This window comes from Coregonus clupeaformis, chromosome 20, assembly GCF_020615455.1.
Source record: "Coregonus clupeaformis isolate EN_2021a chromosome 20, ASM2061545v1, whole genome shotgun sequence".
NCBI classification, from domain to species: Eukaryota; Metazoa; Chordata; class Actinopteri; order Salmoniformes; family Salmonidae; genus Coregonus; species Coregonus clupeaformis.
The window spans coordinates 4082064-4098733 of NC_059211.1; the positions used below are offsets into that span (position 1 = coordinate 4082064).

At 40.4% G+C, this 16670-nt stretch overlaps 1 protein-coding gene across 3 annotated transcripts in view; it reads left to right on the forward strand.

Moving 5' to 3' along the window:
• Positions 1–991: 991 nt before the first annotated feature.
• Positions 992–16670, forward strand: part of lcor (ligand dependent nuclear receptor corepressor) — a 62205-nt gene continuing 46526 nt past the window's right edge. For 2 of the 3 annotated variants that reach the window (XM_041839017.2, XM_041839018.2), the window contains exon 1: positions 992–1109. In XM_041839017.2, coding sequence (XP_041694951.1) covers positions 1013–1109 — 97 coding nt within the window. In that variant the 5' untranslated portion in view covers positions 992–1012. The remainder of the gene's footprint in view (positions 1110–16670) is intronic. The other variant, XM_041839019.2, reaches the window with a different exon arrangement.

The following is a 16670-nucleotide window of genomic DNA, read 5'->3' on the forward strand; positions in this document are numbered from 1 at the left end:
GGCGAGGGTTTTGTCACCAAGCAGATGATATCTAAACCAATATGGCAAAGTAGAGGGGACATTCTTTTAGTCCTGAAAAATACCACATGGCAAGCAGGAAGTCATAAAGATCGCAATTGAATTAATGTGATTAAGTTGAAGGAAACCTGAAGAAAAAAAACATTGATGTGAAAATTGACCAGTTTTTAATAAACTCATTCTGCGTTTACAACTTAGAAACCCCCTTTCTTTCCTTTTTTGACAGAGGTCGAATAGAATAGAATAAGAATTAGAGTATTAAAGAATTAGAAAATAATAGAATAAAATAAAAATAGAATGGAATAAAATTGAATTAGAATAGAATATAAAATAATTAGAATAGATTAGAATAGAAAGAACAGAATATAACCATGCCAACCGGGTATGAACAGTGTAATTTCGATTCAGTATAAAGTTGACACTTTTCATACAGCAACACACAAAGCAAGACATATGAAGAATAATTAGATTAAATCTCCCTTCCCTGTATATCCATTGTATATGTTAACGCTGAATTATAATTATCTCCTGTTTACTTGTATTAAATATATGGTAATCATTTACCTTTATCTTTCATTATGACGGTTATATGGAAAAACATAGGCTATACATTATCTATCTAAATACCATTGCAATGTATAGGCAATCCACTGCGCATTATTAAAACTCATAACGCACTGATGCCCTTTGACACACATTTGCCAAATTTAGACCATAGCCTACACACTGCAAATTCAATCTATACATTTCTTTATTGAACCATATGCTTTTGTTGCAGGTTTAAATTCCATTACTGACGTTCATTCTCTCAACAGAACTGAGATGTTGGGGGGTCTTTCGGGTGGGTGGTGGTGGGTGGGACCGTGAGCGGATGCTGCAGCTATAAGTCCCCCCTACATTTTCTACTCCACCCATAACCCTCAAAAAGTATTGGTGACGTATGCGCACAAGCACCTAGCAGAATGTGCGCGTCCGCGGGAGGGCCCGGTAGAAAATGGCGAGTCTGTGCAAAAGGCAGCAATGCACGATCGAGAGGCGCGGCTTTCGGCAGGAACTTGACTCGTGGCGACACAAACTCATTCACTGTGTAGGTAAGCTCGTTTCGCCTTGCATAGAGGTTCGGCTGGAGAGCCAAGGTGCGCGTGGTTTGGGGAGAAAACACTTAAATGGCTTGGCTGTTGTGTCCTGGGGAAAAACTGACGCTGCTGCTGCCCGCGAGCCAGGGCGCTGAGCGGAGCGAGCTGTCATTTATTTGTTGCCTCGCGCGGGAACACCGCCCGCAGCATCCTCCCGGACCTACCCAAATATATAGTTAAAGTTTTTTGAAGCTTCGGATCTTATTGTCATGTGTCTCAGCGATATAGAGTTTATGTTGTTATTGTATGTGGATGTGATAAGGGTGTTTTTCTCGGTTATTAGTGATTTGGAAGTGAGGGAACAATTTTTGTCAATTTTTTTCATTGGTGTTTATTTATTGTAAGCAGGGCGTGTCACGTGTGCAGACGGAATTGTAGCTCAGCAAATGAGAAAGGGTTTGCTGTGCCTGTGTGCGCGCTGCTCATTTTATTGTAGGCCTACTATATTATTGTTGGGGGAAGGCAGTGCGCGTTCCACCTTCAGAACTGAAGCCGGGATTGGTGCTGCGCGTTACCTTGTTGCCCTGGACGTCGACACCGGGGAACGCGCATTGCTGCATTGGGGAAATGTCACAGAAAATAATTTTAGTATTTTAAGAAGGGTGGGGGATGACAAAGAAAAGGACTCTGCGCTTCATCTCGCTGGCCGCAGTTGAAAACATGGACCGTTCTTGTTGTTGTAGTACATGTTGAAATCATTCGTTACAATGTAACTGATGCTGTACAACTCTGCAGTTTAGATTTGTTTTGTTACAATTTGTAAGTCGCTCTGGATAAGAGCGTCTGCTTAATGACTTAAATGTAAATGTAGCAGTTTACAGCAAACGATTGTTTAGGATATATATATATATATACATATGTGTGTATATATATATATATATATATATGTATATTTTAAAAACTAGATATAGCTTGTTGTTGTAATGCAAACCGATGCAGTGGACATTCCGTTGTTTTGGAAAGCTGCATTATCCCACTCAATGCAATGTATTCTATTTTGATCTTTGATCATCGGTCCAACGTTTCTTCAATAGGCTAACATTAATAGGCAACAGCATAATGACAGTATTTTCATATCAATATAGGATATTTTGGATTTTTCATTATGCCCCTCCCCCAATATCCTGTAGTTTCATTAGCTTTGTTTAATCCTGTTAAATCGGTAAATCGTTCTGATCTTAAAAACTATCGGTTTCCTCAATTTCAAAACCCATTTTGTAATCTCCCTTTTATAGGTAACCTATATATATCGCTCTGCAACACTCCTGCTCTAGGCTGTATACTGTATCGGGTGTTAGGCTATAGGCCTACCCACAGCTTGGTCTTGTTCTGTGTGAAAATAGTATTGGCCCCTGCCCTGCTGCTAGGCTAACCGGACTGACTGACCGTTTAATCTCAATTTAGGATATTCTTTCCAAAATAATAATAATAGAACCAATATGATCCATCAAAAACCAAATATAGACACATTTTCTCTTGTCATCCTCTCTTGAGAAACAAGAGCAAATCATAAAAAATAAAACAATTCAGAGGAAGTGTTTAATTCTCTCCTTTCCAAATAATAGTTTAACATTTCAAAACTAAACCAAGTCTGCTTCTGTCACAGACATGTTCTCCAGGGATGTCAGTCAGCTTATCTATTGATGCTTTATATGGGCTGTTGCACATCAATAAACTCATTGGACTGTTTTTAGGAGGTTGGATTGGGTGTAGTGATCTTTAACCCACATAGCCCCCCTGTATGTAATGTATGTTTCATATGTTCAATATCAGCCTCCCACCAGGTTTCCATGGTGAATCTAACTGTATGTGTATTTGCCTTTGGGCTTATTGACATCAGTGAACTGCATAGGCCTTCTGTATGCTAGAGCCCAAAGGTTAATGTTATTAGAGTCTATACCTTTTCATATGTAATTGTGCCTATATAACTGCTTGGCTGAGAAAGGGAGAGACTTAAAGACTTCATAGATAATGGGGATTTTGTACTGTTGGTCACTGTTGGACTCTCTCTCTCTGTCTCTCTCTCTCTCTCTCTCTCTCTCTCTCTCTCTCTCTCTCTCTCTCGCTCTCTCTCTCTCCCCCTTTCCATCCCTCAGTGTCTCTCTCCCCCTTTCCATCCCTCTCTTTTTAGTTTCCAGATATCTGGTCATTCAGTAACACAGATGGGTTCCCCAGAGATTTGCCTCCTACTTTCTCATCTAGTTAATTCTCTCATGGGGGTTTTGAAAAACAGGTGTTGTCATTTATCAGGTGTACCTTCGCCCTGCAATCTGCCACCACTAACCCTAACACACACACACACACACACACACATGCACACGCACACAGAAGGGTTATATAAATGTAGGGTTAAGTTGAGAACAGACTGTACAGAGTTTAGATGTAAGGATTTAAAAGACGATACAGACAGACAGACAGACAGACAGACAGACAGACTGCTGTGATCGATAAGCACAATGTGTGTCTGTGTGTGTCTATAGTGTTCGAGGTGCCATTAGTAGCTACTAGCTAAAACCTGCCCTTTGACTGCACTGACTAGTAATCCCCTGTCCTTTCTGCAGAGACACTGAGCCACTTCTTCCATCTGTGCTGTGTACACACACACACACACACACACACACACACACACACACACACACACACTGCCTAAAACAAGAGCAACTTACATTTTAAATCTTAATATTTACTTACTTTATTTTTTACTCTAGAGACTATTTAGGGTACGAAGATATTTTCAAAAGTTTGTATTTGGAGAGCTGAGGTGATTATTAAAATGCTGTGCTGCTGTTGTGGTGTGTAAGCTCATTAAAGCAGTACTAAAGGGTTTGACAAATATGATGTCATAAATGTGTTTGAACTTTGGGTTAAAAATTTCAGTCTTCCTCTCCCCCTCCCTGTTTCAGATCAAAGTCCTTTAAATCCCTAAATCTAAGCCCTGTACAGTCTACTCAACTTAACCCTACATTTATATAACCCTTCTCTCTTTGTGTGTGTGTGTGTGTGTGTGTGTGTGTGTGTGTGTGCTTTTTTTGGTTAAGATAACAGCCTTACATAAGAACCAGCCATTAAACAATCTGGTTGGGTAGGTTAAAAGTGATCAGTATTTGGGCCAATGGGGCCATGCCGGTCTGTGCTTTCTTAAGGTACTGTTAAAGAGAATTTTAACACACACATATACATATACATTATGAGGATTGACACATTCCGCACATGCAACTCCTTTTTTTGTTAAAAATAATGTTGACTTTTACATAGCTAGAAATCATATTCAAATTCCACAAAGTTATTCAATAATTTGTTCTTTTGTGTGAAGGTGGTATTTGAGCAAGAATTTGGTTTATGTGTGTTTGACTAGCTGCAAAGAAGAGAGGGAGTGGTTTTGGTTTGGTGTGTGCTTAGTCGTGGAATTAATATTTGAGTGTGTGTGTGTGTGTTTGAAGGAATGTGTGTGTGTGTGTGTGTGTGTGAGTGTGTGTGTGTGTGTGTAGCTGTGTATTGGATCAATATTGTAAACCTCCGTGTTACCAAGGGATGCATAAATCTGTAATTTATTGGAGCGTGCTGTTCACCTACCCCACTACCGCTCCCTGCCTTTCATTAAAGAAAGCTCCTATATGATTCTCAGACCAAAACAGCACATTACAGCACCACACAGTAGGAGAACTGAACACCAGATGCAAAACCATTACTAGATCTTAAAGTGTGTGCGCGGGGTCTCTCTCTGTGTGTGTGCTGTGAGTGCGCATGCGTGTGTGTGTACCTTTTCAAATGTCCAAAATTGACGTCTGTTTCTAGTGACCAGGCTGGGTGTGTGTGTGTGTGTAACACTTTGTCCGTGTGTGTGTGTGTGATTAATCTTCCTTATTACACCGTACTAATAGGCCTATATGATGTGATTAGAATACACAGAGGACCTCTTTCTCTTCTTTGTTTAATATAGTCATTATTATCTGTGGGACCACTTCTACTGTATACTGGAGACTGTTGATCTTCAGCCTATGGGTATTGCTGTGTTGAATGAAGCTGATTGAATGAACGATCGAGTGAAGATGGACTGCTAGAAAAGAGAAAAGAGATTGGCAGTGTTGATGGGTTAGGATAGGTCTTTTGATTGGTTTCATAGTAGTATTTTCAAGGCCATGAAGACTTGGCCATTCAGTAAACAAAGACCAACCCAAAGGCTACTGTGTTTAATTAACCCATGACTACATCTTAAGTGTGCTATAAGATAAGTGAATGAATGGCTGAATGAAGATGGACAGCACACATGAGTTTGACTTCTTTTGATGCGTTTCACAGCAATATACTGAAGGACGTGTTTCGGCCCATGAAGCCGGTCCGAACATAAAGAGCTCCCAAATACTTTTCTTTTCCTTTTAAGACACGACTAGATCTTTCTAAAGCGTATAAGTATTAGTATGATTCTATGTGAGTTCAACATCTATTCAGAGCTGAAGGGACCAGATTATATTATTCATGGTCAGCTGATAGAAATATATGTGTGAGTTCTTAATTTATTCACTCTGGCTGGACAATGGAAGTTTAATAGGAACATACGTCTTTATTTTTACTATTATTAATACCAACACATTTCTTCATCTGGCCTTTATTGGAGCGTTTGAGGCAAGCTGAACACGCTGCCAGAAACTCTCTCTTCCTCTTTCTCTCTCTCTCTGTCTCTCTCTTTCTCTCTCTCTCTCTCTCCACCTCTCCCTCCCTCCCTCCCTCCCCCTGCTACCGGGCCAGTGGGGTGTTGTGTATGAGCGATCGGAGAATGGGGGTTAATGTGAGTGTGTTTGTTTAAGCATGCTGTGCCCACTAGGCATGGCATAGCGCCAGCCAGGGCTTATTGCCCACTGGAGCACGCTGGGTAACGTAGTCTGGCAGAGAGAGTTCTGTTGTTCACTCCCAAGTGTACAGTGAGAGAAGATGGAGAGACAGAGAGAGAGGGAGGGGTGGAGAGAGAAAGAGGCAGTTTATGGATACAATTGACTATATGGTGGAGACCAACAGCGTACATTGACATTCCTCACAATATCCATTGAGTCTGTGTTGCACTTTGTCTTGCCTGTGGATCGTCTCTACAAATGGCATGAATACGGTTTGGATCGAATACACAATGTGGTCTGATAGCACCGATCTCTTACATTTTGAATGGAGATGTGAGTCTGAATGTGTGTTTGAAACTTGGAATGAACAGTCCCCCTCTTACATATACTGGAGATGGGGGTTTAAATACACAGATCGTTTGAGTTGGTATTTCTCTATTAGTGGTTGGCGAAGGCCAGAAAACAAGAAAACCTTGTATTTGTCTCTGTCGCAAAATCACAAGTCCCTTTTAAAATTCCTCTGAATTGATTTGTCCTTTAACCAGTGTTATTTTTTAAAACATTTTTAAGCACTGTTTTGGATGTTCATATTATTTGGCACTCGACGGTGCAGCCTTAGAAAAAAAGGTGCTATCTAGAATCTTAAAGGGTTCTTCGGCTGTCCCCATAGGATAGCCCTTTGAATAAACGTTTTTGGTTGGAGGGAGAACCCTTTTGGTTTTCATGTAGTTCTACCTGGAACCAAAAAGGGTTCTCCTATGGGGACAGCCGAAGAAACCTTTTGGAAATCTTTTTTCTAAGAATGTACAGTGCCTTGTAAAATAATTCCTACCCCTTGGATTTCTTCACATTTTATTGTTACAAAGTGGGATTAAAACGGATTTAATTGTAATTTTTTTCCTACTTTTCTACACAAAATACTCTGTAATGTCAAAGTGGAAGAAACATTTAAACATTTTTTAAAGATTAATATAAATAACTAAAATGTAGTTGCATAAGTGTTCAGCTCCTTGAATCAATACGTTAGAAACGATTACAGCTGTGAATCCTCTTGAGTTAGCCCATTATTCTTTTCATAATTCTTCAAGCTCTGTCAAGATGTTGGGGATCGTGGCTAGACAGCAATTTTCAAGTGTATTCCTTTGCCATGTTTTTTATTACATTAGTATAATATATAATAATAATTATATATGCCATTTAGCAGACGCTTTTATCCAAAGTGACTTACAGGCATGCGTGTGTACATTTTACGTACTGTGCCTTCTTGAAATACAAAATGCATGTTTTGGAATATTTTTATTCAGTATATTTCTATTCTTCTTTTCACTCTGTCATTTAAGTCATCATTGTGGAGTCACTACCATGTTGTTGATCCATCCTCAGTTTTCTTCCATCACAGCCACTGAACTCTGTAACTGTTTTTAAAATCACCGATGGCTCAGTTCAGAAGGACGACTGTATCTTTGACGTGTCTGGGTGGTTTAATACATCATTCACAGCATCATTATTAACTTGACCATGCTTAAAGAGATATTCAATGTCTGATTTGTTATTGTTACCCATCTACCAATCACTGGCCTTCTTTATGAGGCTTTCGAAAAGCTCCCTGGTCTTTGTTGTTGAATCTGTGCTTGAAATTCAGTACTTAGCTGAGGGACCTTACAGCTGTTGGACGTATGGGGACAGGGGATTGGTTAGTCATTCAGAAATCAGTCCATTTTATGATTTGTTAAGCCAAATTTTACTCACAAACTAATTTAAACTTGCCTAAACAAAGAGCCTGAAAACGTATGCAATGAATATATTTTAGTTATCACACTTTTATTAATCTTAAAAAATATATATATTCTACTTTGACATTGCAGAGTGTTTAGAGTAATTGTTGACAAAAAAAAAGACAATTAAATCTATTTTAATCCCACTTTGTAACACAATAAAATGTGAAGAAATCCAAGAGGATGAATACTTTTGCAAAGCACTGTATATGTCCACAGTATATGTCCACAGTATATGTCCGCAGCTGCCTAACATTAGCTACACGCACGCACACGCACACGCACACGTACACACACACACACACACACACACACACACACACACACACACACACACACACACACACACACACACACACACACACACACACACTGTGTGGCACAGTAAGTAAAGATGACAGGCCAGCTAGGGCCAGGGGTTTTAGCTGTAGCAGTGTGTGTACAGCTACTGTGTACTGCTTTGTCATCCCATGTTAGGTGTCAAATGTAGGAGGCTGCGCATTCAAATAAACTTGAAGGTCAACCAACCCCGCTGCTGCCACACACACACACACACACACACACAAACAAACACAAACACAAACACGCCGCTGCGACCACAACCATCAGGAAAAATGTCACTTACTTTTAATTCCCTGTCGTCTTCCGAGTACCCACCCTCCCTCCCTCCTCCACCTCCTCTCGTTTTCTCTGTTCCATTTCATCTTCCTCCTGATGATCTTCTGACTTTCTTATTTAATATTCTGATGTGTTTTTATAGGGTGACTCATGTTGGTGATAAAAACAGACATTTTAAGGCTCTGTGGGTGATTATTTGATGCTACAAAATGTTGCTAGGTTTCCCAGTTTTAACCACATGGTTTCTGTAGAGCTTGTACATTTTGTTCCCCAGCTTTAAGTCCTACTTTTTTGTGGGGGAGGTGGCGGGATACGTTGGTACCCTACGGCCATGGTCGGAACTTGTGTTTCCTTGGTAATGTTTCTAACACCCACCCCACCAGTGATGAGGTCTATCTCTCTGTCTCTCTCTTTCTCTCTCTTTCTCTGTCTCAATGTCTCTCTCTCACTCTCTGTCTGTAGACACTCCTTCCACAGTCTTAATTGGTATTTAGGTCGACAGGGAGGCACTCTGCTTTATTCATTTCTGACTGGTGTGTCTGACTAGTGTTAGATTCTGACTGGTGTTAGATTCTCACTGGAGTTAGATTCTCACTGGTGTTAGATTTTCACTGGTGTTAGATTCTGACTGGTGTTAGATTCTGACTGGTATTAGGTTCTGACTGGTATTAGGTTCTGACTGGTGTGTCTGACCAGTGTTAGATTCTGACTGCAGCAGAAATATAAAATCAAGGAATGACATTGTATTCTTTCTAATACAGTTTATGTTTTTATTATACAGTAATATCACTGTGTTTTTACACTAAATATTGTTTGTTTTGCCAGAACAGGAAGTGTGTGTGTGTGTGTGTGTGTGTGTGTGTGTGTGTGTGTGTGTGTGCGTGTGTGTGTGCGTGTGTGTGTGTGTGTGTGTGTGTGTGTGTGTGTGTGTGTGTGTGTGTGTGTGTGTGTGTGTGTGTGTGTGTGTGTGTGTGTGAAGAAACAGGTGTAAGGTAAAACAGTTTAATATTTTGCTATGGGTCGAAGGTACAGTGCCTTGCAAAAGTATTCATCCACCTTGGTGTTTTTCCTATTTTATTACATTACAACCTGTAATTTAAATGTATTTGTATTTGGATTAATGTAATGGACATACACAAAAGAGTCCAAATTGGTGAAGTGAAATGAAAAAAATAACTTGTTATAAAAAATTCTACAAAATGTATAACGGAAAAGTGGTGCGTGCATATGTATTCACCCCCTTTGTTATGAAGCCCCTAAATAAGATCTGGTGCAACCAATTACGTTCAGAAGTCACATAATTAGTTAGATTGCACACAGGTGGACTTTATTTAAGTGTCACATGATCTGTCACATGATCTCAGTATATATACACCTGTTCTGAAAGGCCCCAGAGTCTGCAACACCACCAAGAAAGCGGCACCATGAAGGGCAAACCTGTTTCAGTCTTCCAGAGATTTGAGACTGGGACGGAGTTTCACCTTCCAGCAGGACAATGACCCTAAACATACCGCTAAAGCAACACTCGAGCGGTTTAAGGGGAAACATTTAAATGTCTTGGAATGGCCTAGTCAAAGGCCAGACCTCAATCCGATTGAGAATCTGTGGTATGACTTAAAGATTGCTGTACACCAGCGGAACCCATCTAACTTGAAGTAGCTGGAGCAGTTTTGCCTTGAAGAATGGGCAGAAATCCCAGTGGCTAGATGTGCCAAGCTTATAGAGACATACCCCACGAGATTGCAGCTGTAATTGGTGTCTCTACAAAGTATTGACTTTGGGGGGTGAATAGTTATGCACGCTCAAGTTTTCAGTTTTTTTTGTCTTATTCCTTGTTTGTTTCACAATAAAAAATATTTTGCATCTTCAAAGTGGTAGGCATGTTGTGTAAATCAAATTATACAACCCCCCCCAAACATCCATTTTAATTCCAGGTTGTAAGGCAACAAAATAGGAAAAATGCCAAGGGGGGTGAATGCCATATCAATCTGCTTGTCACCTCCCAAACACACACTCACCTTTTGGACTTTAGAAGTGATTCAGTTAAATTAGGCTGGATTTGCTTTTAGGGAATGATTCAGTTAAATTAGGCTGGATGTGTTTTTAGGGAATGATTCAGTTAAATTAGGCTGGATGTGCTTTTAGGGAATGATTCAGTTAAATTAGGCTGGATGTGCTTTTAGGGAATGGTTCAGTAAAATTAGGCTGGATGTGTTTTTTAGGGAATGGTTCAGTTAAATTAGGCTGGATGTATTTTTAGGGAATGGTTCAGTTAAATTAGGCTGGATGTATTTTTAGGGAATGATTCAGTTAAATTAGGCTGGATGTGCTTTTAGGGAATGGTTCAGTAAAATTAGGCTGGATGTATTTTTAGGGAATGGTTCAAGGGAAGTGTTACTGTATAAAGGCCCTGATGTTTTGAATGGAGGACGTTGTGGACACACACACAGCTGCAGCTTTCCACCTCCCACACCTTATAGCAGCCCCCCCGAACAGCGCCCACAAAAGATCTCCTTGCGACTTCTGTTCTCTCCTCTCTCATTCTGACTGTCTCATTCTGACTCTCTCACTCTGACTCTCTCACTCTGACTCTCTCACTCTGACTGTGTCTCACTCTGACTGTGTCTCACTCTGACAGCCAACTAGCTGTCCACGAACCCACAACCTTGTTGTTTCCAGCACCACGCTCCAACCCACTGAGCCACCACCAGTCCTACTGTTGTACCTCCAGACAGATATCAAGGTATTTCTGCCTATTACAGCTAATATCTTTTAATGTTCCTGACATTCACAAAACCATCTACTGCACTGGGTCTGTGTGAAGAGTCAATATTAGATGTTACAGTAAAGGGTTCCTTCTACAGTATCTCTCTTTTTTTTTTCTCTCTCTCTCTCTCTCTCTCTCTCTCTCTCTCTCTCTCTCTCTCTCCACATTACCAAGTGGAAGACTAGAACAGCCTTTGATTTGTAAAAGTGAAATAGTGATTGCGTCTTGTGTAACTTCTCCCAGGGCTGTTGCAGTGTTTAGCTGCTCCGTGGGGTGTAGCAGTGAGAATCCACCTCATATGCCAAAACGTGTGCATTTCCTGTATACCTCATCCCTCAGGGAACCCCAATCAAGTTCAACGCCAGTGGCGCACACACTGTGTGTGTGTGCTTTTCAGAGTGTCAGAGATAAAAGTAACCATAAGGTTTAATCTGTTTATACTGCTGTGCTGTGTGTGTGGCACATGACTTGGCCCCCTATTAAACACACTCATGCACTTAGCTAGCACCTTTCAGATGATGTGCTCAACATGGGGCTTTCCTTAAAGCTGTGGGGGATTTCATAGCTCTTATTTAAAACAGGGATTTCAGAGGAATTTGGGGATTTTTTTCTCAACCTTAATACCCTCCAATGTTTTCGAGGAATGTATGTGTCCGTTTATAAAGCAGCCGGTCTGCTCTGCCTGGCTTCTGGCTAGCATTAAGAGTATTATTTGTGTGTGTGTGTGTGTGTGTGTTAGGGATGGAGGTTATTTCATCATTTCACTATTTGAATAGTATCCAGATATTCAAAATACATTGTGTTTTTTAAACTTGAGCACTGCTTTGTGAGGGAGAGAGGCTGGCGCTCTATTGCAGCTTTGGAAGGGTCAGCGTGTGTGGGATGGGAGCAAGCCGAGCAGACAGATTGGGGGGGGGGGGAGACAGACAGAACGACAAAGTAACGTTAGCCAAGGCAACTCGGCTACTGCTAAGACTTGCTAACTTGTAGCAGCAACAATGTTATTTAGCATCCCGTATAACAGTGCCTGTCTTGTCTGGAGAAGCCTAGAACAGTGGTTCCCAACCTGAATTCAACATGGATGTAATTGATTTTTTTCTCTCTACCCATCTACACACAATGCCCCATAATGACAAAGTGAAAACATGTTTTTTGAATTTTTTGCAAATGTATTGAAAATGAAATACAGAAATATCTCATTTACATAAGTCAATACAGTACGTTCTAGAATTACCTTTGGCGGCGATTACAGCTGTGAGTCTTTCTGTGTAAGTCTCTAAGAGCTTTGCACACCTGGATTATACAATATTTGCACATTATTCTTTAAAAAATGCTTCAAGCTCTAATTTGGTTGTTGATCATTGCTCGACAACCATTTCCAAGTCTTGCCATAGATTTTCAAGCCGACTGAAGTCAAAATTCCATGTCTGCTTTTTTTTATATTTTTTTACCCATCTACCAATAGGTGCCCTTCCTTGCGAGGCATTGGAAAACCTCCCTGGTCTTTGTGGATGAATCTGTGTTTGAAATTCACTGGGACCTTAAAGATAATTGTATGTGTGGGGTACAGAGATGAGGTAGTCATTCAAAAATCATGTTAAACACTATTATTGCACACAGAGTGAGTCCATGCAACTTATTATGTGACTTGTTAAGCACATTTTTACTCCTGAACTTATTTAGGCTTGCCATAAAGTGATTGAATGCTTATTGACTCAAGACATTTCAGCTTTTCATTTGTAATTAATTTGTGAACATTTCTAAAAACATAATTCCACTTTGACATTATGGGTTATTGTGTGTTGGCCAATGACACAAAATGTCAATTAAATCAATTTTAAAGTCAGACTGTAACACAACTAAATGTGGAAGAAGTCAAGGGGTGTGAATACTTTCTGAAGGCACTGTATATCCTTGTATATAACAATTTCACATGTTTATCTTAATTTAATTTATAAAAACCTTTTCAGTGTTAAAATAGGCCTATAATTGTTTGTTTTTTCGCGCAGAAATCAATACTCACACAAGTATTTGAATACCTAAACAAGTATTTGACTACTAACGTCTGTTTGGATATTAGAATATTTGAATAGCCGTACACATCCCTTGTGTGTGTGTGTGTGTGTGTGTGTGTGTGTGTGTGTGTGTGTGTGTGCCTGCGTCCCATGTGCCTGTGTGTGTGTGCAAAGTGATGTTGCTTAGCCTTAGAATGCATACTACCCTAGCTGACTCAGTAGTAAAATAGAGTGTTCATTGTTCTTTCTCACAAGTCATAGGATGTTTTGGGGGTTGTGTTCTTTCTCACAAGTCATAGGATGTTTTGGGGGTTGTGTTCTTTCTCACAAGTCATAGGATGTTTTGGGGGTTGTGTTCTTTCTCACAAGTCATAGGATGTTTTGGGGGTTGTGTTCTTTCCCACAAGTCATAGGATGTTTTGGGGGTTGTGTTCTTTCTCACAAGTCATAGGATGTTTTGGGGGTTGTGTTCTTTCTCACAAGTCATAGGATGTTTTGGGGGTTGTGTTCTTTCTCACAAGTCATAGGATGTTTTGGGGGTTGTGTTCCTCTGTGAATAACAATAACAAATGTTCAAATGATGAATATGTTTTTGTTTACGTTTGAGGCCAACACACACACACACACACACAACACACAAACATGCCCGCACACACACACAGCGTTTGGTTCTGTTTGTTTTGCTGACGGTGCATGTGACTGGTGGAGAGTCTCATGCTGAACCCATGAAGAGGCCTAGTAAACAGTCTTACAGAACACATGCACACGTTTTTTTTTACTTAAGGCCTGTATGCTAATGATGAATCTTAATCCCAGTCAGACTTTAATTGGTTGTTGTCGTAATTAAATAAACGGCATCTGTGTTTTTGTATATAATATTCCCACCCAATACACACACCTCTCTAACAGGAATTTAGGGATTTTTTTCTCCACCTTAATAGCCTCCAATGTTTTTGAGGAATGTATATGTCTGTTTATAAAGCAGCCGGTCTACTCTGCCTGGCTTCTGGCTAGCATTGTCTGCTCTCTCTCTCTCTCTCTCTCTCTCTCTCTCTCTCTCTCTCTCTCTCTCTCTCTCTCTCTCTCTCTCTCTCTCTCTCTCTCTCTCTCTCTCTCTCTCTCTCTCTCTCTCTCTCTCTCTCTCTCTCTCTCTCTCTCTCTCTCTCTCTCTCTCTCTCTCTCTCTCTCTCTCTCTCTGGGTCAGGTGAAAAGGCTTTACTGTCTTTACTGAACCTTACTAGTTGATACCCTGGATTCTCCAATCTTCTAGTAACATGCAGGTTTTTCTCCTAGCAGGGGAACTAGATGGTTTAATAGAGGGTTTAATAGAGCTATTATTCCTTTGTGATTTAAAAGCCTCCAACCTCTCAAAACACTTAATGACCCCTCACTATACCGGCCTCTTTGGCCAAATTGGAGGTACATTATATATCTTAGGGTTCTCTCTCTGTTTGTGTGTTTGTGTGTTTATGCCTGTATGTATGTAATTGCTAGAGTGACTATGTGATTTGATATGTTTTATGTTCAGAGTTAAGGGTCGAGTAGTATGTTATACTTCTAAAGTAGTTTGTGTTTATACTTTTGTGAAAGAAAGAAAAAGTAGATGGCGAGAGAAAGTAGAGAAACAGACAGGAAGAGATGGAGAGAGGGGGGTGTCAGTTCTCTTAGCAGCTGTAGCACAGATAGAACAATGAGCCAGATGTTTCACCGGATGTAGAAATCTGAAGCATCCGGTTGGCGTTTCCACTCAACATTTTTTTGCTCATCGATGAAACATTTCATCTCCATACAGCTTTCTGTTTCCAAAACTAGAATCTGTTACTTACAGAGTAGATTAAGTTTTGTAGACTTGGCCCTTTGCCAATGTTGAAAAACATTGCTTTGTTTAGAAGGAGTGCAAGGGCGAATTGAGTTATTGCACACGCGCACTTCACAGAGTAGGTGTTCCCTAATGGAAATATGCAAATAAATGCTAGAACGCGCCAATAGGATCTCACTAGCTCGTGCTTGGCTCTGCCCACCTCCTTGCTTGTTCGGCCCACTATGATTAATTTGCTCCCATCTGGTCTGTCTTGGGTTAGTTATAATAATATAATATAATATGCCATTTAGCAGACGCTTTTATCCAAAGTGACTTACAGTCATGTGTGCATACATTTTTACGTATAGTTCTAAAACATATTTGGCTGGAGTGTGTTAGTTTTCCCTGCCTGCCTGTCTGTCTGTCGGTCTGTCTCTGTCTGCCTGTCTACCTGTGTCTGTCTGCCTGTGTCTGCCTGTGTCTGCCTGTGTCTGCCTGTCTGTCCGCCTGTCTGCCTGTGTCTGCCTGTGTCTGCCTGTGTCTGCCTGTGTCTGCCTGTGTCTGCCTGTGTCTGCCTGTCTCTGTCTATAAGGAGCTCCCTGCCTGTGAATGATGTCTTTGTCTGGCTGTTGATAACCAGTGACTTCATGTGAAAAACATATGATAAGAAGAGTGAAGAGCAGACACACAGAAATGAAATATGAGAAAGCTATAAACAGTATGTGTCTTTGTGACGGTTTGTCATGGGTTCCTTTGTATATATGTTGTGAGACAGAAAATGTCCAAACTGCCGCATCTGTGTGTCTGTGTGTCTGCGTGTGTGTGTGTCTGTGTGTCTGTGTGTCTGCGTGTGTGTGTGTCTGTGTGTGTGTGTGTGTGTGTGTGTGTCTGTGTGTCTGTGTGTCTGTGTCTGTGTCTGTGTGTGTGTGTGTGTGGTTAATGGTGATTCTGCTCGTCGCTCCATCTTTCTCAAGAGGCTGTGAAACATAAAAGCTGAATAAAGTGATCATTGGATGGAATGTCTTTCTTTCTGTCTTTCTTTCTTTCTTTCTTTCTTTCTTTCTTTCTTTCTTTCTTTCTTTCTTTCTTTCTTTCTTTCTTTCTTTCTTTCTTTCTTTCTTTCTTTCTTTCTTTCTTTCTTTCTTTCTTTCTTTCTTTCTTTCTTTCTTTCTTTCTTTCTTTCTTTCTTTCTTTCTTGTAGTGGAAGACAACACTGACCCATTTATTTATAAAACCATTACGTTCAATGAAATACAAATATATATACAAACTAGCCTGAAGTTATCAAACTAACTTACAAAAGTTTAAAGCGTATAAAGGTTCTGTTTGCGGGGTTACAAAGAAATCCATACGACAGTTAATATGACGGTTAATGCCCTAGTGTTCTCTATCTGCCTCTCACCTATATAGTACACTACGTTACATACTAGCCCTATGGACCCTGGTCAAAAGTAGTGCACTACATAGGGAATGGGGTGCCATTTGGGATGCATCCATGAACTCTACACCTTGGCGACTGTAAAAAATAATATCTATTTTTGTGTAGCTTTCTGTCGGTTCGGCTCACCAACGTGTCAAGGAGCTCAATTGCCGCCCTTTTCTATATTTTCTGTTCCATTATCTGTTCCAGAGGTTGTCTCTATTATATTCTGTTGGTTGTCTGCATTGTGATATTTGGCCATTGTGTTCGGTTACACATGCCGGTGAAAAA